We start from the raw sequence: 17,187 nt of genomic DNA on the forward strand, positions 1-17,187 counted from the left end.
CTCACCGCCCAGCAGAGGCCTGGTGCACATCGGAAATTGTTCTCACAAAGCCATATGAATAGGAAATGGGAACGTTTCTTTCCCTTCTTGTGGTGTGACACTAATTTGCTTCCCCTTGCACTTCCAAGGCAATTAGCTTTGAAGCTTTTCAGAAGCTATTCTAGCCCAAGTCGATAGCTAGCGTGGAGAATACGAATTTAAGCAGGTCTACTGGGGGAGGCTAGATAAACATATCAACAGAAGGAGGAGAAACCAGAGAAAGAGAAAAAAGTGAAGGGAGGGGGGAGTAAAAGAAATATAATTACTCCAACTGCTCGCCTGTATGCTTGGCCTTCATTACTGGGCATCAGTTTCATGCTAAATTCACTTCCTAGCAATTTGCCTCAGAGCCAAAGCACAAGCACCAGACAGTGTAAACAAAAACTTTACTGACGGCTTGGGCAAAACGCCACCGCTGAAAACATGGTGAATGAGGAGAGAAAGCTAAACGAGATTTCGGCAAAGTGTTCGGCCCACACTAACTTGTGATCTGTTGTCTGAATAATAGTTACTGGAAACGAAGGTCACAAAGTGTTGACAGTATTTTGTTTTATAATGACCAGAAATACATGAAATCTGTGCACAAAGAACTCAGCAGATACATCTATACATTTCAACACCCGTCGTTCACGTTCCATGCTCGGATGATTTCTTAAAGAGGACCTATCATACTTTTTTATATATATTTTCAACTTTCTTTAGTGCTTAATGTTGCTGTTTGAACATGAAAACTGTCTGCAAAGTTACAAAATACAAAGTCCCTCCACCGGAAGTTCACAGGTGTGTATCAGTGTCACTGTTTCTGAACTCCCCAAAACGCCTCCATTGTAGTCTTTAATTTTCTTCCGGGAATGAACACGTCACAGTATTCCTCATTTGAATAATTACCAAGGCATATGCGAAAAAAAAGGGGAAAAAAAAGAAGACGAAAAAAGGACGACGCCTGGTTGAGTTAGTTAGTAGTTTGTTAAAACTCAGTTTTATGGTAATGGTGAGATATACGAAATAAACTCGAAGCAGCTGACCAATCAAAACACACTGGCCCAGCTAGCCAATCAGAGCACATTGTGCTTTTCAAAAGGAGGGGCTTCATAGAGACAGGAACTAAACAGAGCGTTACTGACAGACTGGGAAGAGAGGTGCTGCAACAATGCCAAATATGGGAAAATATAATGTTTTTTCTGAACATCCAAGCATTAAAACCTATTCTAGTAGACTCCAAAAACAACTTTACAGTAAGGGTCAGTTCATTAACATTCGTTCATGCATTAAATTAACAAATAATATGTTTACAAAGCATTTATTAATCCAAGTTAATACTAATTTCAACTTTAAATTTAAATTGTTAATTCACTAAAAACAGACATGCATTAACAATGAAAAATCGAATAGATCTAAATTAATATTAATCTAGATAAATAAATGCTGTAAAAAAAAGTATTGTTCTTGATACCTAATACGTTGTAAATTGCTGTCAAATAAATCTTCTAAAATATCAACGGAGATGGTGATGAAAAAAATTTAGATGAGCGAAGAATTTTTTTTCTCAATATTTAGAAACAAATTTAGATTGCAGGAAAGACAAATCATTGCGATCTCTACTCAGTTGTTTCTCTCAGGCAGTGTTAAATGAAGACTTTTGCTTATGTTTCCATCTTTTCAGTTGTTTCTCCTGAGGGAAAAAAGAAGACCTGAACTTGAACTTGAAGTTCAAGAATTTAATATGAACACAAACATTTAAATTCTCATCAAAATCAATAATATTTGGTGTTATTTTAAAGACCAATCTCCTGAGCTCTGAAATATCAATCACTGAGCAATAAATCAGCTTAATGAGCAAAAACACATGGTAGAAGTGTCATCAAATAAATGTAGCATTTGAAGACGAGCCAATCTAGCGAGGAACAACACAAGCACAAACATGCACAATTTAAAACATTTATTGCAGTAGCGGTATACCTGTAGAGCAGTAACAAGGAGTAACTGTTTAATATCTATGATGGCAAACGTCCCCACAACCAACAAACATACTGCTGAAAGCAACTCACACCACTCTTGTCTCTTTTCATATTGTTTTTTATACCCTTTTTTTGTACTTTAAATATTGTGATCAAACATAAAAGTGCTATACAAAATGAATGACCTCACTGCGTTACAAATCGATAATCATCAACCCAATGAAAAGAAGGTGAAACTATTCATTTTAAAGCTATTTTGTCTCGGTAAGCATGCGGTTTCATCGTCTGAACTGGCTGCCATGCCATGTGACAAGAAGGGAAAAAAGAACGGCCCAAACATTTAAAGGAAAAACAGAAATCAAACTAAAATCTCAGTCCTTGTATAATGCACATGCTCTTTTGATCACGTTCTATTCATTGTTTTTTCTTTTTTTTTTATTCTTTTAATACCTTCCCCAGTTTGGACAGTGCATTTTTTTATTTATGTACTCTTCCCTGGAATGACTGAGTATGTTGGTGCCTGACAAACATTTACTGTGACTAGTGCCTGCTGATTTTTCACTTCCGGCGATTGTTTAGATCGGTACGATACGTAGCATAATGTCATGAATTCACAGATATGATAACTACACTCACTTCTCTTGCGTCGAAAATCGTGGGCATACACGATATTTTATGAAAGAAAAAGTACTACTCTCAATTAAAGCACAAGTTAAATTAAACATGTACAAGAATGACATTTGAAATTAGATGTCGAGAATTTACAAATATATTGCTGTTGAATTGTAACATCGTTCTTCTTTTTTTTTTTTTTTAGGAAAAGACATCAAGCTTTCCGTGTCAGTAAGTAGAAATTGAGCATTTACATCAATAATACAAAATAGCTTTGAAAAAATAAGTTTGCCAGGTTCATCAACTCAGTAAATGCAGAAAACTGGGCAATTGTGCATTGTTATGACCGATTGACATTATCATCCAGGATTCGTTCGTTAATTCTCCTACAGAGGGTGTGTGTGTTTAAGTGTGTAACCATGTGTATGTTTGCTTTACAGATCCAGACTGTGTCCTCAGTTCCAGAAGACAATGACGTCAATGACAAAAGGCCGATACAATGAATGATAAAAGACAGCTGTCATGTTCACTGATCTATTCCATGTGATTATTACAAGTACATAAAATCGGTTAGTATTAAGTCCTATTTACAAACACTTCAACGATGACAGACTAAACGATACTAACAGTGTTAATAAGCACAAAGCTTTCTCAGTTTGTAGATTCCATTTTCTCAGATGGTGTAGATTAATATAGTTCCAAAACAGTTCAAAAACAATCACGTCACAATATTTGTATATATTGGTCAGCCGTTATATTGTTTTTTTTTTTTTGTGTGTTTTTTTTTTATAACCGTGATACATAGAGCACAGCCCTGTTTTGTTTATCCTGAACATTTGTTTGCAGTCTCTGTTCAAGACAAAGTATAAGATGATCCCTTTTAATGTGAATTTGCAGCAAACCATGAGAGTTTGAGGGCAGTTATGGATTTGCATGAGAAGATCCCGCAGACGTGGCCGTCGGCGAGTCGGATTCGCATAGTATACTGTCCTGCATAAGCGATAAAGTCTATGTCTACTCCATACACGTAATTATCACACCGCATAGGCATCACTCTAAGAATAGGAGTGGAAAAAAGGAGAAATGGACTAAAGCTCTCAAAAGTTGCTGGGATGATCCGATAGAGAGAAAGAAGGCGGACACAAAATGAACCCAAAAACACTCTTAAAGCTGCTGTTCTTTAGGACTGTCGTGGCCAGAGGCGGGCTGGTAAGATTTCAGGCTGGCCAATGGGATGTCGGCCATGTGACCGCCGCTGCCAAAATGTCCTTCCGAGCTCCCGTAGGTCTTCCTGTCCCCAAACTGCTCCTGGCTTCCACGCTCACCTTTCCAGCCGCGGGTCAGTGTGTGGCCATTGAGCAGTCTCTCTTTACCCCACTCCTTTTGGTTGTTGAAAGAGGAAACGGGGGACTTGGGCGAAGGGTACGAGCTCAGGCTCGGAGGCATCCAGCAGTTGTCGGAGTGGCCCAACACGAGACACTCTTGGGTGCACATCTCTGTGGCCTCCACCAAGCCTCTCGGTCCTAGAGGTCCATCTGTGGACACAAACAGAGCGAAAACACTTAGGATCATGTGTCGAGTTCATAACTTCCAAAGCATAGACCTAGAGAGAATGAAAATAAGCTGTATGGGATGAACATAATGTCTTAAAGGCTTGCACCATATCTAATTTCCTTTGCTGAATAAAGAGACAACTGAAAACAACACTGACATTCCACCCACACCAGGACACAAAAGTGCATTGTGGGAATGGATGTGGTATCATGGGCTCAACTGCACTGTCAAATATAATCAAGAATATAATGAAGATAATCCTTAAGGAGTCATTTAGTATTTGGAACATGCCGCTCTGTGTACTTATTTAATCCTGGTTGGACAGAATTAACATAAAATGAGAAAACGATAACTATTCTAGTCCTCAAAAAAACACATTAAAAGATACTGTAACTTCAGTAAAGCGTCATTAAAGTTATTCATGATAAATCCTCACAAGCAAATGTCTCATGTAGAGAGACAATAGAAAAAGAAAGGAAAAATCTATTAAAAAAAGTACAGATACTAATATAATTAATTTTATTTTAAGTTAAATTATCAATTATTATTATCATTATAAATAATAATATCCAAAGTAGTATTAATAATATAATGTATTATCATTATTAAAAAATGTAAATAGAAAAATACTGATTTAAACATTAATTTATGTAAAATAATTACATGATATGAACGATATTCATTTATTGAATTCATAATTAATTGCCCAAATTGAGATAATTCAAAGATGCTACATTATTGTGACAGATGATTAAACTAATGAAACTGTCAATATATTGTTTGTTTTATTTCCACATGATTGAAAATAATCCAATCACTGCATTTTCAGACAACTTGACTGTGTTGAGCAAAACATACATCTGGACAATTGAATGGTTTTTAAATGTCCCTATGAGTGTTAAAACCAAAATGTGTGTGTGTGTGTGTGTGTGTGTGACTAGACTGTGCCCTGGGCTGTTATCACAGACCGCTGGCCGAACTGTTCTCAGTCCAGCTTAAAAGATTCTCTCTCCCATCAGCTGCTGAGTGATAGAAAAATCGGGCCTACAGTTGATTTAAAAAGCAGCTTGAATTGCTAAATGTAAAGTGGTGTGAGATTAACTCGATCACCTCATCTCTTCAAAGAAGAGCCCCAGTTCAGCGGTGTTTAGCAACACTGAATATCCCTTCTTTTCCTAATGTCACTCACATCTGTCACACAAACAATCAAACAACAAGCTTCCCGAATACAGACCAACATTAAACACCGTCGTTACGACCTGCATTCAAGCGAAACACTTTCATAATGCTGTAACATAATACCGTTCTGTTGAAAACACAATATCATTTTAACACCAGTCTGCAAATCCCAGACACAAGGCATCTATTATTCATACACTTTGTGTAATACAATACTGTTTGGAGCACTAGGGTTTCAATTCTGCTTCTAATTTCCACCATAACAACTAACATTTCTAACATTTCCTACAATGAACAAAGGGCTTTGAAAAATGCATCGTAGAGGGAGATCAGAGATCGCTGATTTGTGTTTGCGAGAACTGTGTGAACTGTATATGAAAGACAGCCACATGCTGTAGCCGGACAGTGAAGATGCATACATGAAATGGGGAAAAGATGAGCGTCTGAAGAGGGGGAAAAAAAGCCAAAGCGCCATGTCTCTACATAATTGGTGTGATAAGGCATAAGTGACAGCCAGAGTTACCGCAGGAAATGGAAGAATCGCTGAAGCAAGAGATTTTATGGCATCACTTTAAAATACATTGGGACAAAGGACAGATGACTAATACCAAGATCAACATAATCAGAACACAGCGAGATGCAATAGAAAACAACATTTGTTTTCTTGGTTAGTTCTATTTTCTATACTATGAAGACATGCCAACATTCTCAATGGTTGTTGCTCTTGTATTTTCTCTTTAAGTATCAATCAAAGTTAGAGTCTCTTGAGTAGGGGTGGGAATCGAAATAAATTGAGCCTTGTTTGTACGGGTTCCATTGTAACACCCAACCTGATCTCACGAGAACATGTAACTATGTTATGACGTGGCAAATTTGTATGGATTTGTACAGTACATAACACAAAACATACGATTATTAGAAAACAAAATAAGTATGAAGGTCCGAATCTGACCAGTGTCTTTTATATGGATCCAGGTTTAAAGAAGAGGTTCTCCGTGATCAACCCTCCTCTGGAGTTAATCTATTCCTAACATGGCAGCTTCATTCCGCTTTTGTCATCAAGTCAATAACATGGGCCATTTGGTGCTTCAGTGTCCCATAAACCAGCGTTAGATTCGGCCCTCATCTCTCATCAGGACTAAAGCTCCATACCTGCTCCTGAACGAGAGGCCAGAATATTTCCATCACTCTGACGTGTTTGTGTGAGAGCACGCCATGCAAATAATGGCACAAAGTCTGATTTACATCCATAATGTGTGATAAAAATATGGAATAATGCAGCAACAATCACATCAGCAACAAATAATAATGAATCCACAATACACGCTGACGTTCAGAATTTTTTTTGTCACTTTATTCACAAGGCATACTGTATGCGCGTGCCATTTATAGAAGCCAGCCCTATTTCCACGTGAATTTAAATATTTATCCCCGGAGGGAGACCTGTCACTCCCGCCCGTTATCAAGGGAAAATAAACTAACTGTAGAAAAGAACAGCCTCCCCCACATTCAGACATATGTGTTTATTACAACATGATGGCAATGTTGAAAGGAGTTTGTTATTTTTTGGGATGCCACTCTGTAATTTTCAGGCTCCTGCAGGCATTCAGCATTTTTAATCTACCAGATGGAGTCAAAATGGTTTAATTGCTACTGCCACTCCCTTCGAAGTGAATGAGGAAACGGTATTATGCCCTCGTTGTGGTGCTGCTACTAAGCTTCTGTTGTACAATTACAGTGGCATCAGAGCTTTAGCCTGACCACCTGCGTAGAGGAGGTCATCAAATCCAGAATTGGCCAAAACTCATGGGTGTGCTCATTGAATATTATACATTAATATTTAATATTATATTAAATTGCTCAATGCCATGTCAGCACCAAAGTATATATATATATATATATATATATATATATATACACCGTTCTGTTTTTTATGTTTTTGATCTCTTATGCTCTTATACTCAAAAATACAAGAAAACAATAATATCGAGAATCATTTCTATATTAATGAATTTATCAGTTTCTGTGATTAAAGCTGGATTTTCAGCATCATTACTCCAGTATTCAGTGTCACATGATCCTTCAGAAATCATTGTAATATGTGGATTTGCTGCTCAAGGAATATTTTCTTATTATTATAAATGTTGAAAACACAGTTGTGGTGCTTAATTTTTCATTCCAGAATTGATGCTTTTTTTTCTTTCTTTTTTTTCAATATGCTTTAATCAATAGAAAGTTCAAGAGAAGCATTTCTTTGAAATATAAACGTTTTGGCACATTATAAATGTCTCATATGAAACTTTTAATAATTTTCATGCATACTTGCTGAACAAAAGCATTATTAATTTTAGTTATTTGTTTTTCTCAGATCTGTCCCCTTTCAGGGACAGATCTTTCCCCTTTCAAATTGAAGAATTTCAAAATCCTTTACGCAACAAAACATATTCCCTAAAGAACTTCCTCAATGAATTAAGAACAGTACAGTTCCAATGTCATGAACCTCCCAAACTCTGACAGCTCCAGCAAATTTTTACATATTTGAACTGTTTTTGGAACTTACAAACATATATATTTTTTTCCTGGCATAATGATAAAGCCCCTGCACCCGGACTCCAGGTAATTGCGTCGAGCCAGCCAATCAGATTGGAGCTTACCACTTTGGAAAAGCCAATTTTGAGCACAATATTAGACAGTGCACTGATGGTCTGTGAGTCCTTGCCTTCCCCTTCCCCACAAACCACCCGCACATCACTGAGCTAGACACAGTCCATCCCTATCACTCCTCTAATGGTCTCTGAGGAGGCATAGGAGCATGGCATTATGGGACTGACATGAGGAATCATGAGGGATGAATTAGAGACTGAGTCACAGTGACAGGAAAATGAATTTCACAAATGAGATTGGAAAGAGAGAGGGCGCTGAGAACGAGAGGAGAGAGAGGGAGAGTGTGTGTCTCTGTTTGAACTTGCCCCACATTTCCTGCTCCAGCAGTGTATTATGTGTGTGAGCTTTCAAACCACAGTAACTTTATGGTGAATTTGAGAGGATTTTCTGATTTTTGACAGACAACCCTTGTGCACCACAGGAAATGGAGGAAGATAGAAAAGGTAGGAAACACACTTCACAGAAGAAAACAATTTCACCCTCAAACTCCAACGATGAAATGCATTTCCTTTATTTAAAAAAGCTCCTCTTTTGAATGAGTTTCCTGTTCAAAAGACTGTATTTCAAGCACATGAGGTTACTCAACTGGTCTGCATATAAAGTGCTGTGTTCAGTGACAACAATTATGAAAGAAAGAGAGAGAGGAGAGAGAGAGAGAAGAGAGGGAGGACGATTTTCACATTTGCTGAAGGAGATGTGAGTAGTGCTTGCCACTGCAAAAAAAAAAAAAAAAATCCCAGGCAGGATGCTATTTTTTTTTTTTTTTTACCGAGTTGCTTTGTTAGTGTTTTGGTTAGTAGTCCACCCTCATGTCCTAATGATATTCTGGTGCCGAGATATGATTGGAACGTGTTGCTGAGTGGTTGCTATGGTGTTCTGAGTGTTTTAGTATTTAGCTGTGGTATTATGGGTGGTTACTAGGCAATGATACTGAGATATCGTCAGACGCACCAGCCATCTGCCTTATCAAGAGGATTTGGCATTTTCAATTAATGTTTTTCATGAGTTTCATGGGTGGTTGCTAGGCGGTTTCTTGCTAGTTTGCCTGTTTTATTATCTGTCAGATGAAAATGTATGTTATGCAAAAAGTTATCCAGCAAAGTGTAATACTTGTGGTTAGGAGTTGTGTAAAGTCGGAAATTGTGACCATCTTTTCTTTCCTACCTACTGTGATGTAGCCTACGTCTAAGTGAAACAGACAAGAAAAAATGTAAGGCGGGCCTTGATTTTGTCCATTGGGAATTGATTGGTTCGTTGGATCGTTGTCATTTGCGAATTTCTGCGATCTCATGTGAGTGACAGGTTTCTGGAGGGGAGAGGTTATTGTTGGCAAAAGTTAATGTTTTTGATTAAAGATTATTTGGCCACATGAATTTAAAAAATGGATAAATCAATTATTGTATAATAAACACTGAAAAAAAATGTCAACTTATATGTCATGGTGACTTTAAAAAGCAACAGTAAGAAAGGAATTAGACAGTCATTTTACAACAACGACCTTTACTAAGAAATGCATCACATATTCAGTTCAACCTGGGAAATGTTAGGTCACAACAGTGATATCAATTCTTCCCCAGTGTCTTCGATCAATGCGTTTCAAACCTATTTCCCAGTTTCCTCCATCTTAATGATTTCATTTCAATGAGATTGATCATGTCAAATGACCCTCTGCTCCAGCCATGTTAACTAAATTACTCTTGCTCTGTTCTCTTCCCATTTTGTCCCCTCATTTGTGATTTCCATTCTGCTGACAGGGTTGCATCTTCCATTAACATGCAAATTGGTGCTCCACAAGACCTGCCTCAAACAGACGAACCATACCCACCAAACATCGACCACCGTACGGTCCTGCTGTGTTGGCCTGGACCAAACTCATCAAAGATGGTCCAATCATTGGTGATAAGTTAACATAAAATAAAAAGGGACCTTATTTACTTGTCACCAGACTTATTGTGTAAATTCCATCCTTTCACATTATTAAAGGGGGGAAAAAAATCATCAAAACAGCATTTGCCACAACAAATTTAAGCGATAAGAACCAAAGGACCAATTGCTGAAAGTAGAAATTAATGCTGTCATCCAGTTGATCAACAGAAGATTTAAATGCCACACTATATACTGCTAAACTACTGTAATGTGGAGTCTGAAATCATTTTGCTTTAGTAAAGCTTAGTTTTACACCACCTTCACTATCATCATACATCATACGCTAAAAGCATTCAGGAAACCATTTCATGTCTTCTTCAAATAAGCACCATCAAGCACACACATTCATGTGATAAGAACCAAACAACTGGATCTATTTCAAAGAAAATACCAACAGCTTTCGTTTTCTCTATAAATCTATAAGAAATTAGGCACTCTTCCTGATTTACGCTCTATGACTAAACATCTACCATTTAATGATATTTGAGAAGAGGGAAATGTGAAATGTGTGTCTTCTTTTTTTTTCATAGATCCATGGACATGGATTAAAAACATTCACAATCAAGGATTCCTGGCGTAATAATCTTTTTCCGCAGTGTTATTATGTTGACGTCAAGGTTATGGCATCCAAGGTGAAGACAATCAGAAGCCAGAGGAAGCAACGCTCGAGCTACACCTTGATTAAAACAGAAACATGGAAGCAGAGCTGTGTCATTAGGAAACATATTCTTTCCTTTGTTCTGGCCGTCCTCTATCCCCCACCCCTCCAAAATATCATGTTTACAAATAAGTGCCGTGACTGATGCGTTCTTCCATGAATAATGATCGCTCTCTGATGTGGCGACTTCCCGAAAGTCAACTCCATCGCCCTTGTGATAAAAAACAAAAGGAATAAAATCCTTGATATGCTTGTTGTTGTTCAACAGCTAAACTTGGGTCATTCTTCCAATTATATGACTTTTCCAGATTATTTCCTACACAAAAAATGCTGGGTTGTTTTACCATGGTTGGAGTTGAAACAACCCAGCATTTTTTAGAGTGTAGAAAATTAGCTGTGCTACGTCTTTGTTTTTTTTTGTTTTTTTGTCAAATGTGGCAGGCAACTGGGGCTGCGATACAATAGCACATGCATGAAGCTTAGGGAATATCATGCCACCTGTTTTTCATTGTGTTTGACATCTCCCTATTCATAAAGATGTGTTCGTTCACTCGTACGTCTATCATAATGAAAATAGAAGCCAGATAACAGCAGTTAACGTTGCAGGCTCTTTTCATTAAGGAGTTATTGTTGGTAAATTTGAGATCAGTTAACAGTTAATTAGATGACTCTTACAGAAGTGTCATCTGACTTCAAAGATAATAGTACTGTAAAATGGGAACTTTTTGCCTTCAAAGTACACCATCATATATATTTATATATAGAAATTGGTGAATGATAATGGCAATAAAGAACATTTAACATTTAACTCGTCGCCATACAAAAACAGAATTAGCAGATCAAAGCATCAAACACTACTAAATCTCCCACTTAACATTAATCTTGCAACAACAAAAAAATCATATTATTTCATAAAAAAAAAAATATATATATATATATATAACACTTCATTTTATCATTTATTCTGCCTTTTGAGTGCCATGACAAAGCATGCTGGGAAATGGAAATCCCAGCCCAATTTCAGTTAAATTTAAGTTAATCTAAACTAAAAGAAACAAGTTCATTAAACTCAAAACAATTAAACTTTTCAGATTACTTAAAATGTGTCAGTTTTGGGAAAAGAAAGCTCTAAATACTCATGAAAGTTAATTTGTTCGAACACATTTGTTTAATTTAAGTTTGCCCTACTCAAACCAAATAAATATTAGTGCTGTCAAATTGATCAATAGCGATTAATCACATCTTACATAAAAGTTTGTAAATGTATAGTGTGTGTGTGTATATGAGTGGATTTTTTTGGCTAATAAACACCCAACTAGCAACCAACCAAAAGACCCTAGCAACTGTGCATAAACATGCTAAAACATTCCGAGACATCATAGCAACAACCGAAAACACCCCAGCATCATTGTGGCGATTTTTGCAGGAACAAAAAACTCTTACATGTTCTCCAAATAATACAAAAATATAGTTCCATGCATTATTTTTTCACAATTCTTTATTTGTTGTTGTCTTTGTTATTAAATGGCTCTCGTTCTCTGATCCTTTATTGTCTCCGGCCTCTATCGCCATGACACCCTGTCCGTCTAGGCGCTCGGTTGCCGTGACGCCCTCGCCCTAGTTTGGCTTGCTGTTTGGCCTCTCTGTTTGACCTCCAGTCAGTCTGATGACTGCACCTGTCACACCAGCATCATCATGGCACCCCTCAACCGGCACATGTCACCTTGTGCGATAATCAAAGGCTTGACTGCAGGATGCTGGAAAGAAATCAAAGCCTGTTGTTGTGTGTACCGCCATCTTTGTAATGACAGGGAGGGAAGTTGTTCTGCTTCAGAAATACAAAGTCTTTCTGATGTCACAGACACACACACACACACACACACACACACACACGTACACATGCACACACAGGTCAATGACGTGACAGCCATTTTTAATGCAGACAATGACTTGACAATGATACAATTTTATTTATTTTGTCAGTGTCAAGGTGGGGTAACTCCACAGAAATTACAATTAGTTAAATAATTAAAACTCAAATTAAAAGAGTGAAGTTATTAGAAATAAAACTTTATGAAGAAAACTTTAAAGCAGTTTTAAATATTAAATGATGAAATGTGATTGATATTAGGAAAACTTTTGTAGGCCAACCAAAACTTAGCTTAACCAACATGAAGGAAGATGTTCTGTTGTCACATGACAATCAAATAATAAAAAATGAAATTACATCACACAAATGAGCCCTGTAGAGTCCAATGACTGTGTTAATATCAGCACATCTCCTAAAAATATCAAATATTTAGACATTTTTCTTTAGATTTTTTTTTTGTTTAATTCAGGTTGTCAAATGGTATGACACCAACAACAACAAAGAAAAGATGATTCAAGAATATGATGATTTCTTCTTTTCTTAATTTCAGACATTCTAATTTGTCACTGACCCACACACATCATGTCTGCATGGAGAAACCATACAATAAATGCAACCTCTGTCCAGAAGACTACAGGCGTGGAGTCCAGTTCATCCGGCACCTGTCTCTCATTGTCTCTTATGATAATTATAGAGATGTCACCGACATTGTTGCAGTAATTGCTCGTGTATGAACTGATTATTGCTTTAGTAAATTAACGGTTAGATGGATCATTTCAGCTGATGATTCCAGATGGATTATTACATGAATAACTCACTAACAAAAGATTTTCACAAGGCTATGAAAATATTAATGACGGAGTTCATGCTTACTTTTTTCCCTAGTTTTCGAGACCTTGTCCTATTTTTCACTGTGTGAAAAAGGAAAATAGGGTCATTAATAAGATGTATATACAATAAATTAAATTAAATAGATAGAATCCAATCTTTTGGTAACAATTTATTTTTCGATGGTCGACTTTAGACATTCATCTAACTATAAGTAACTGTGCAACTACATGTCAACTAACTCTCATTATAGTATTAGTAGACTGTCTGCTTAATATCTGCTAATATTTTATTTTACTTTAACAATTCAGAATTTATACAGAAATTTCTTCTGCTTCATGTTTTATAAGTGACGCCTATAGAGTACAAGCTATAATGCCATCTGAAATGCATAAACACACACACTCACATACGGCAGCAGATGCACACTTCACAGTTGACAGAAGCGCTGTACAGACGGTACTGATCAGATGGTCCCTCGCTCCAGTACAGCAACAATAGAAGAGTCAAGCCAAGGGCAAGGTTCATTAAGTTTACTCCGATAAATGGCTAATAAAGAACATGCACCGACACAGCCTTCAGTCTGGAGAAACACACTGACACACATTCGTACATGAAAACGCACATGAGCATTCCACTGGTGACATGTTGATCCCAGTCCAATGACTCCCATCGTCATGAATAATGAGTCATTCTGATGAACCACACTGAGGTGTAGGATTGCTGCAACCGAAAACACTAATGAAGAGTAAACTTGATTCTTTGCGGTTTGGACAGACCGGTATTGGGGAAGATAATTCAGACTGTAGTTTGCCAAACCACAAGCAACTCATTTATTTAAAACACTTAGACTTCAGTCAAGCTATCCATTTAAAACAGTGGTTTGGAGCTAAACTAAAAGAGTATAACTACTTTGATGCAAATGGGAAAATATATTATGAAATATATATCATTTTTCATCGGGTCCTAATAACACTATTTTCCATATCATGATTAAAAACATATTTTTTTTGTACAGTAAACTAGCTCATTCAAGATTATTCAATCCTACTTAATAATATTTTCATCAAAACAATAAAATAAGGAGATTAATGGTGTCTTCAAAAATAATTTAAAAATTTCATTTTAATTAAAAACAATTCTGGGAACAATATAGAGGGATTCCTCGAGTGAATCATTTAAATCCGAATTAAATAAAATTCGATTGTGATTATTGCCTCAGTTCACTTATGCACAAAACACAATCATATAGCGAAGTAATGACTTTTCATGATACACCTCATTACTGGATAGCCCATGCTATTGTAAAGACCACTGAGCTAATGTCACAATACTCAAAAGTTTAAAGTTAGCAGTATATGTTAGTTATGGATAGTTATTCCCCAACATCAAGACACACACAAGGCTAATCCAATGTCATAGAGGGTCGGGGAAAAAATACATACAGAAATTACATTATTATTGTAAATGGACTCAAATGAATTCTGTGAAAGGATATCTTTATGGCAGCACTGCCAGTCCACCTCCAGCTTTTGTTTTGAGACACAACCATTGCTTTAGTCAGAATGGAAAAAACACTCAAGTGCTCATGCACCCACTGTCTCCGTCTGCCACCCAACCCATTACCAGAGCACTGGCTGGCACACGCCCATCCAGAGAGAACAAATGGTCCCAGCGCTCGTGCCAACATTACGTCAGGCTCTATAAATGTGAAGCTCAGGGTGACCCCTCGAGGAGTCAGTATCTCAAGGCCACTGGCATCGGCAATGGAGAGCCGCTCGATACAAATCTTTGATGAAACTGCTGGTAACAGAAAACAAAAACACTTACGGACTTCAAGAAATACATCAACAAAGCAACATTTTTATTTCAACTTCTCCTGCAGTAGTTTACAATTTTCCCCGCATTTTGGCAGCAAACATAACAAATGACACATTATAACATATAATGTGCAGTCAGCCACCCTGAAGGGCTTTATTTGGAGATAATGACCGGCTGAATGTACACTATACTGGTTATTATGCAGCGACTTGCCAAATAAATAAATATATAGACATGAGATATTGATCTAAGTTGAAATTATTATGTGAGAAGAAAGAAAAAAAAAAACATAGTGATACGAGAAATATATACAGTATGTCTTTATGGGATTTTGGCTTGTGTAGATATTCATGGGGAATGAATTTATGTCAATTATTATTATTATTATTACTATTATTAAATTAAGTTCTGTCTTCCCTCTACAAAAGGTGATTCACCACTTGGTGAATGTCAGGTGTGTCTTGAAAGTTTTATATGTTATTGTCCAAAAATCAATTTCTCAATGGAGAAAGTAAATGGGATTTGAGACTGAGAGAAAAGGAGACTTACGACTTGGCCACGAGGAGCCACGACAGTTTGATGTGTCTGGGGAGTGTTTTGGGTGATGATGTGGTGTAAAAGTCTAGCCAGAGCTCCTGTTATTACTGAGCACAGGGTTTCTGAATCTGTCCTGGGTGTCCCTTTAAGGCTGGTTCTAGCTAGTGTTGCATGGCTAGCATAGCAATATAGGGCTGCTTTTGTTCCCTTTGTGGTGTGAACAAGAGAGAAACACTGGCCAACACAGATTGATTACAGATGAGAAGTGAAGGTAAGATGTTATATACAGCACCGATTGCAAATGTATTGGCCAATTCTGATTTACATTTTTTTTTGTAAGTGTGACCTGCCAATACTGATTTTGCCGATTCTGATTTTCTTTCTAAGAATTGACAGCATATAAAACCAAAAATCTATGCAATGCATTTTCCCACCCATAAAAAAAACTAAGTAAAAATCATTAATAAAATAAGAACAAATTGCAAACAACAGCACATATAAATGCAATAGAATAAAGAGAGATATAAAATAAACACAGCTTTAAGTTTTTCAGGTGGGTCTAACAGTATAATCAGGTAAGAAATACTAAATAAATTAAAGTAATCAAATGTAAAATAATACTGGATAGTCTTCATTGTAAAAAAATAAATACATGCATACAGTATAATGCTTACTTGTCATTAAAGTTACAAAAGTTATTCAGTCAAGAGCCGAGAGTGATTTTCTTTCTTTGTTATTTGATTAACATGACAGAGAACATGAGGAATATTATGCTGCTGTCATTTTAAGAGTGTATGCACGGATCCAATATACTTTTATAAAGCATGCATTATCTTTCTCAAATATTTATGTTCCAAAACGGACCATTTTTAACTGAATACATGCCAAATTATGTGCAATACAAGCACTTTTTAAAGTGAGTGACAGAGTGACAGAAGGGAGAGAGTGAGAACACGTAGCTGGTATATGAGGCCGGTGTATCTATACTTGCACAAAAGGAGTATTGGAATCGTTTCAGATATTTCAGAATCGATACGTATCGGAATATCAATATTTTTTACGACATTATTGTCTAATTAGGTTTGTTGTTCCAAAAGTTTTCGTGGCGGTTCCCCCACAGTTTACTTTGGCCTTACAGGTATTACAAATTGCGAACTTTGTGTCTTCTTCACTCATAGTGAAGAACTTCCAAGCCAACGACTGTGAGTGTGAGTGAGTGTGGCTGTGAATTTATTGTCTGCACCACTGGAAACTAAACGGACCGGCTCGAAATTGGAAAGACGTCCGGTCCGAGCAGAGCAAGCGGAAAATCATCTGATTCCGGTCCTTGGCTAGTCGATCTGTGCATCTCTAGTTTTTCATTTACCAGGGAGATAGAAAAGCATAAAAAATATACCTTTACATTTTCTGAAGAAAATGTGAGTTGTACTTGCCTGTGCAGACGATACCTTCACGATATAGGATAACATGTGTGGTTGCCAAGGTGTTGCTATGCAGTTGCTATGGTGTTCTAAGTGTTTTTCAGCATGCTATGTTGTTGG

The 17,187-nt window shown here is 36.9% G+C and overlaps 1 protein-coding gene across 3 annotated transcripts in view; it reads right to left on the reverse strand.

The window, feature by feature from the left end:
• Nucleotides 1-1,963: 1,963 nt before the first annotated feature.
• The window catches only part of pcdh9 (protocadherin 9), a 276,912-nt gene continuing 261,688 nt past the window's right edge, over nucleotides 1,964-17,187 (reverse strand). For all 3 annotated transcript variants that reach the window (XM_077199735.1, XM_077199734.1, XM_077199733.1), the window contains one exon: nucleotides 1,964-4,144. In XM_077199735.1, the coding sequence (XP_077055850.1) occupies nucleotides 4,133-4,144 (12 nt within the window). In that variant the 3' untranslated portion in view covers nucleotides 1,964-4,132. The remainder of the gene's footprint in view (nucleotides 4,145-17,187) is intronic.

This window comes from Siphateles boraxobius, unplaced genomic scaffold (genome assembly GCF_051911475.1).
Source record: "Siphateles boraxobius isolate OS27281-9 unplaced genomic scaffold, OSU_SipBor_1 41, whole genome shotgun sequence".
NCBI classification, from domain to species: domain Eukaryota; kingdom Metazoa; phylum Chordata; class Actinopteri; order Cypriniformes; family Leuciscidae; genus Siphateles; species Siphateles boraxobius.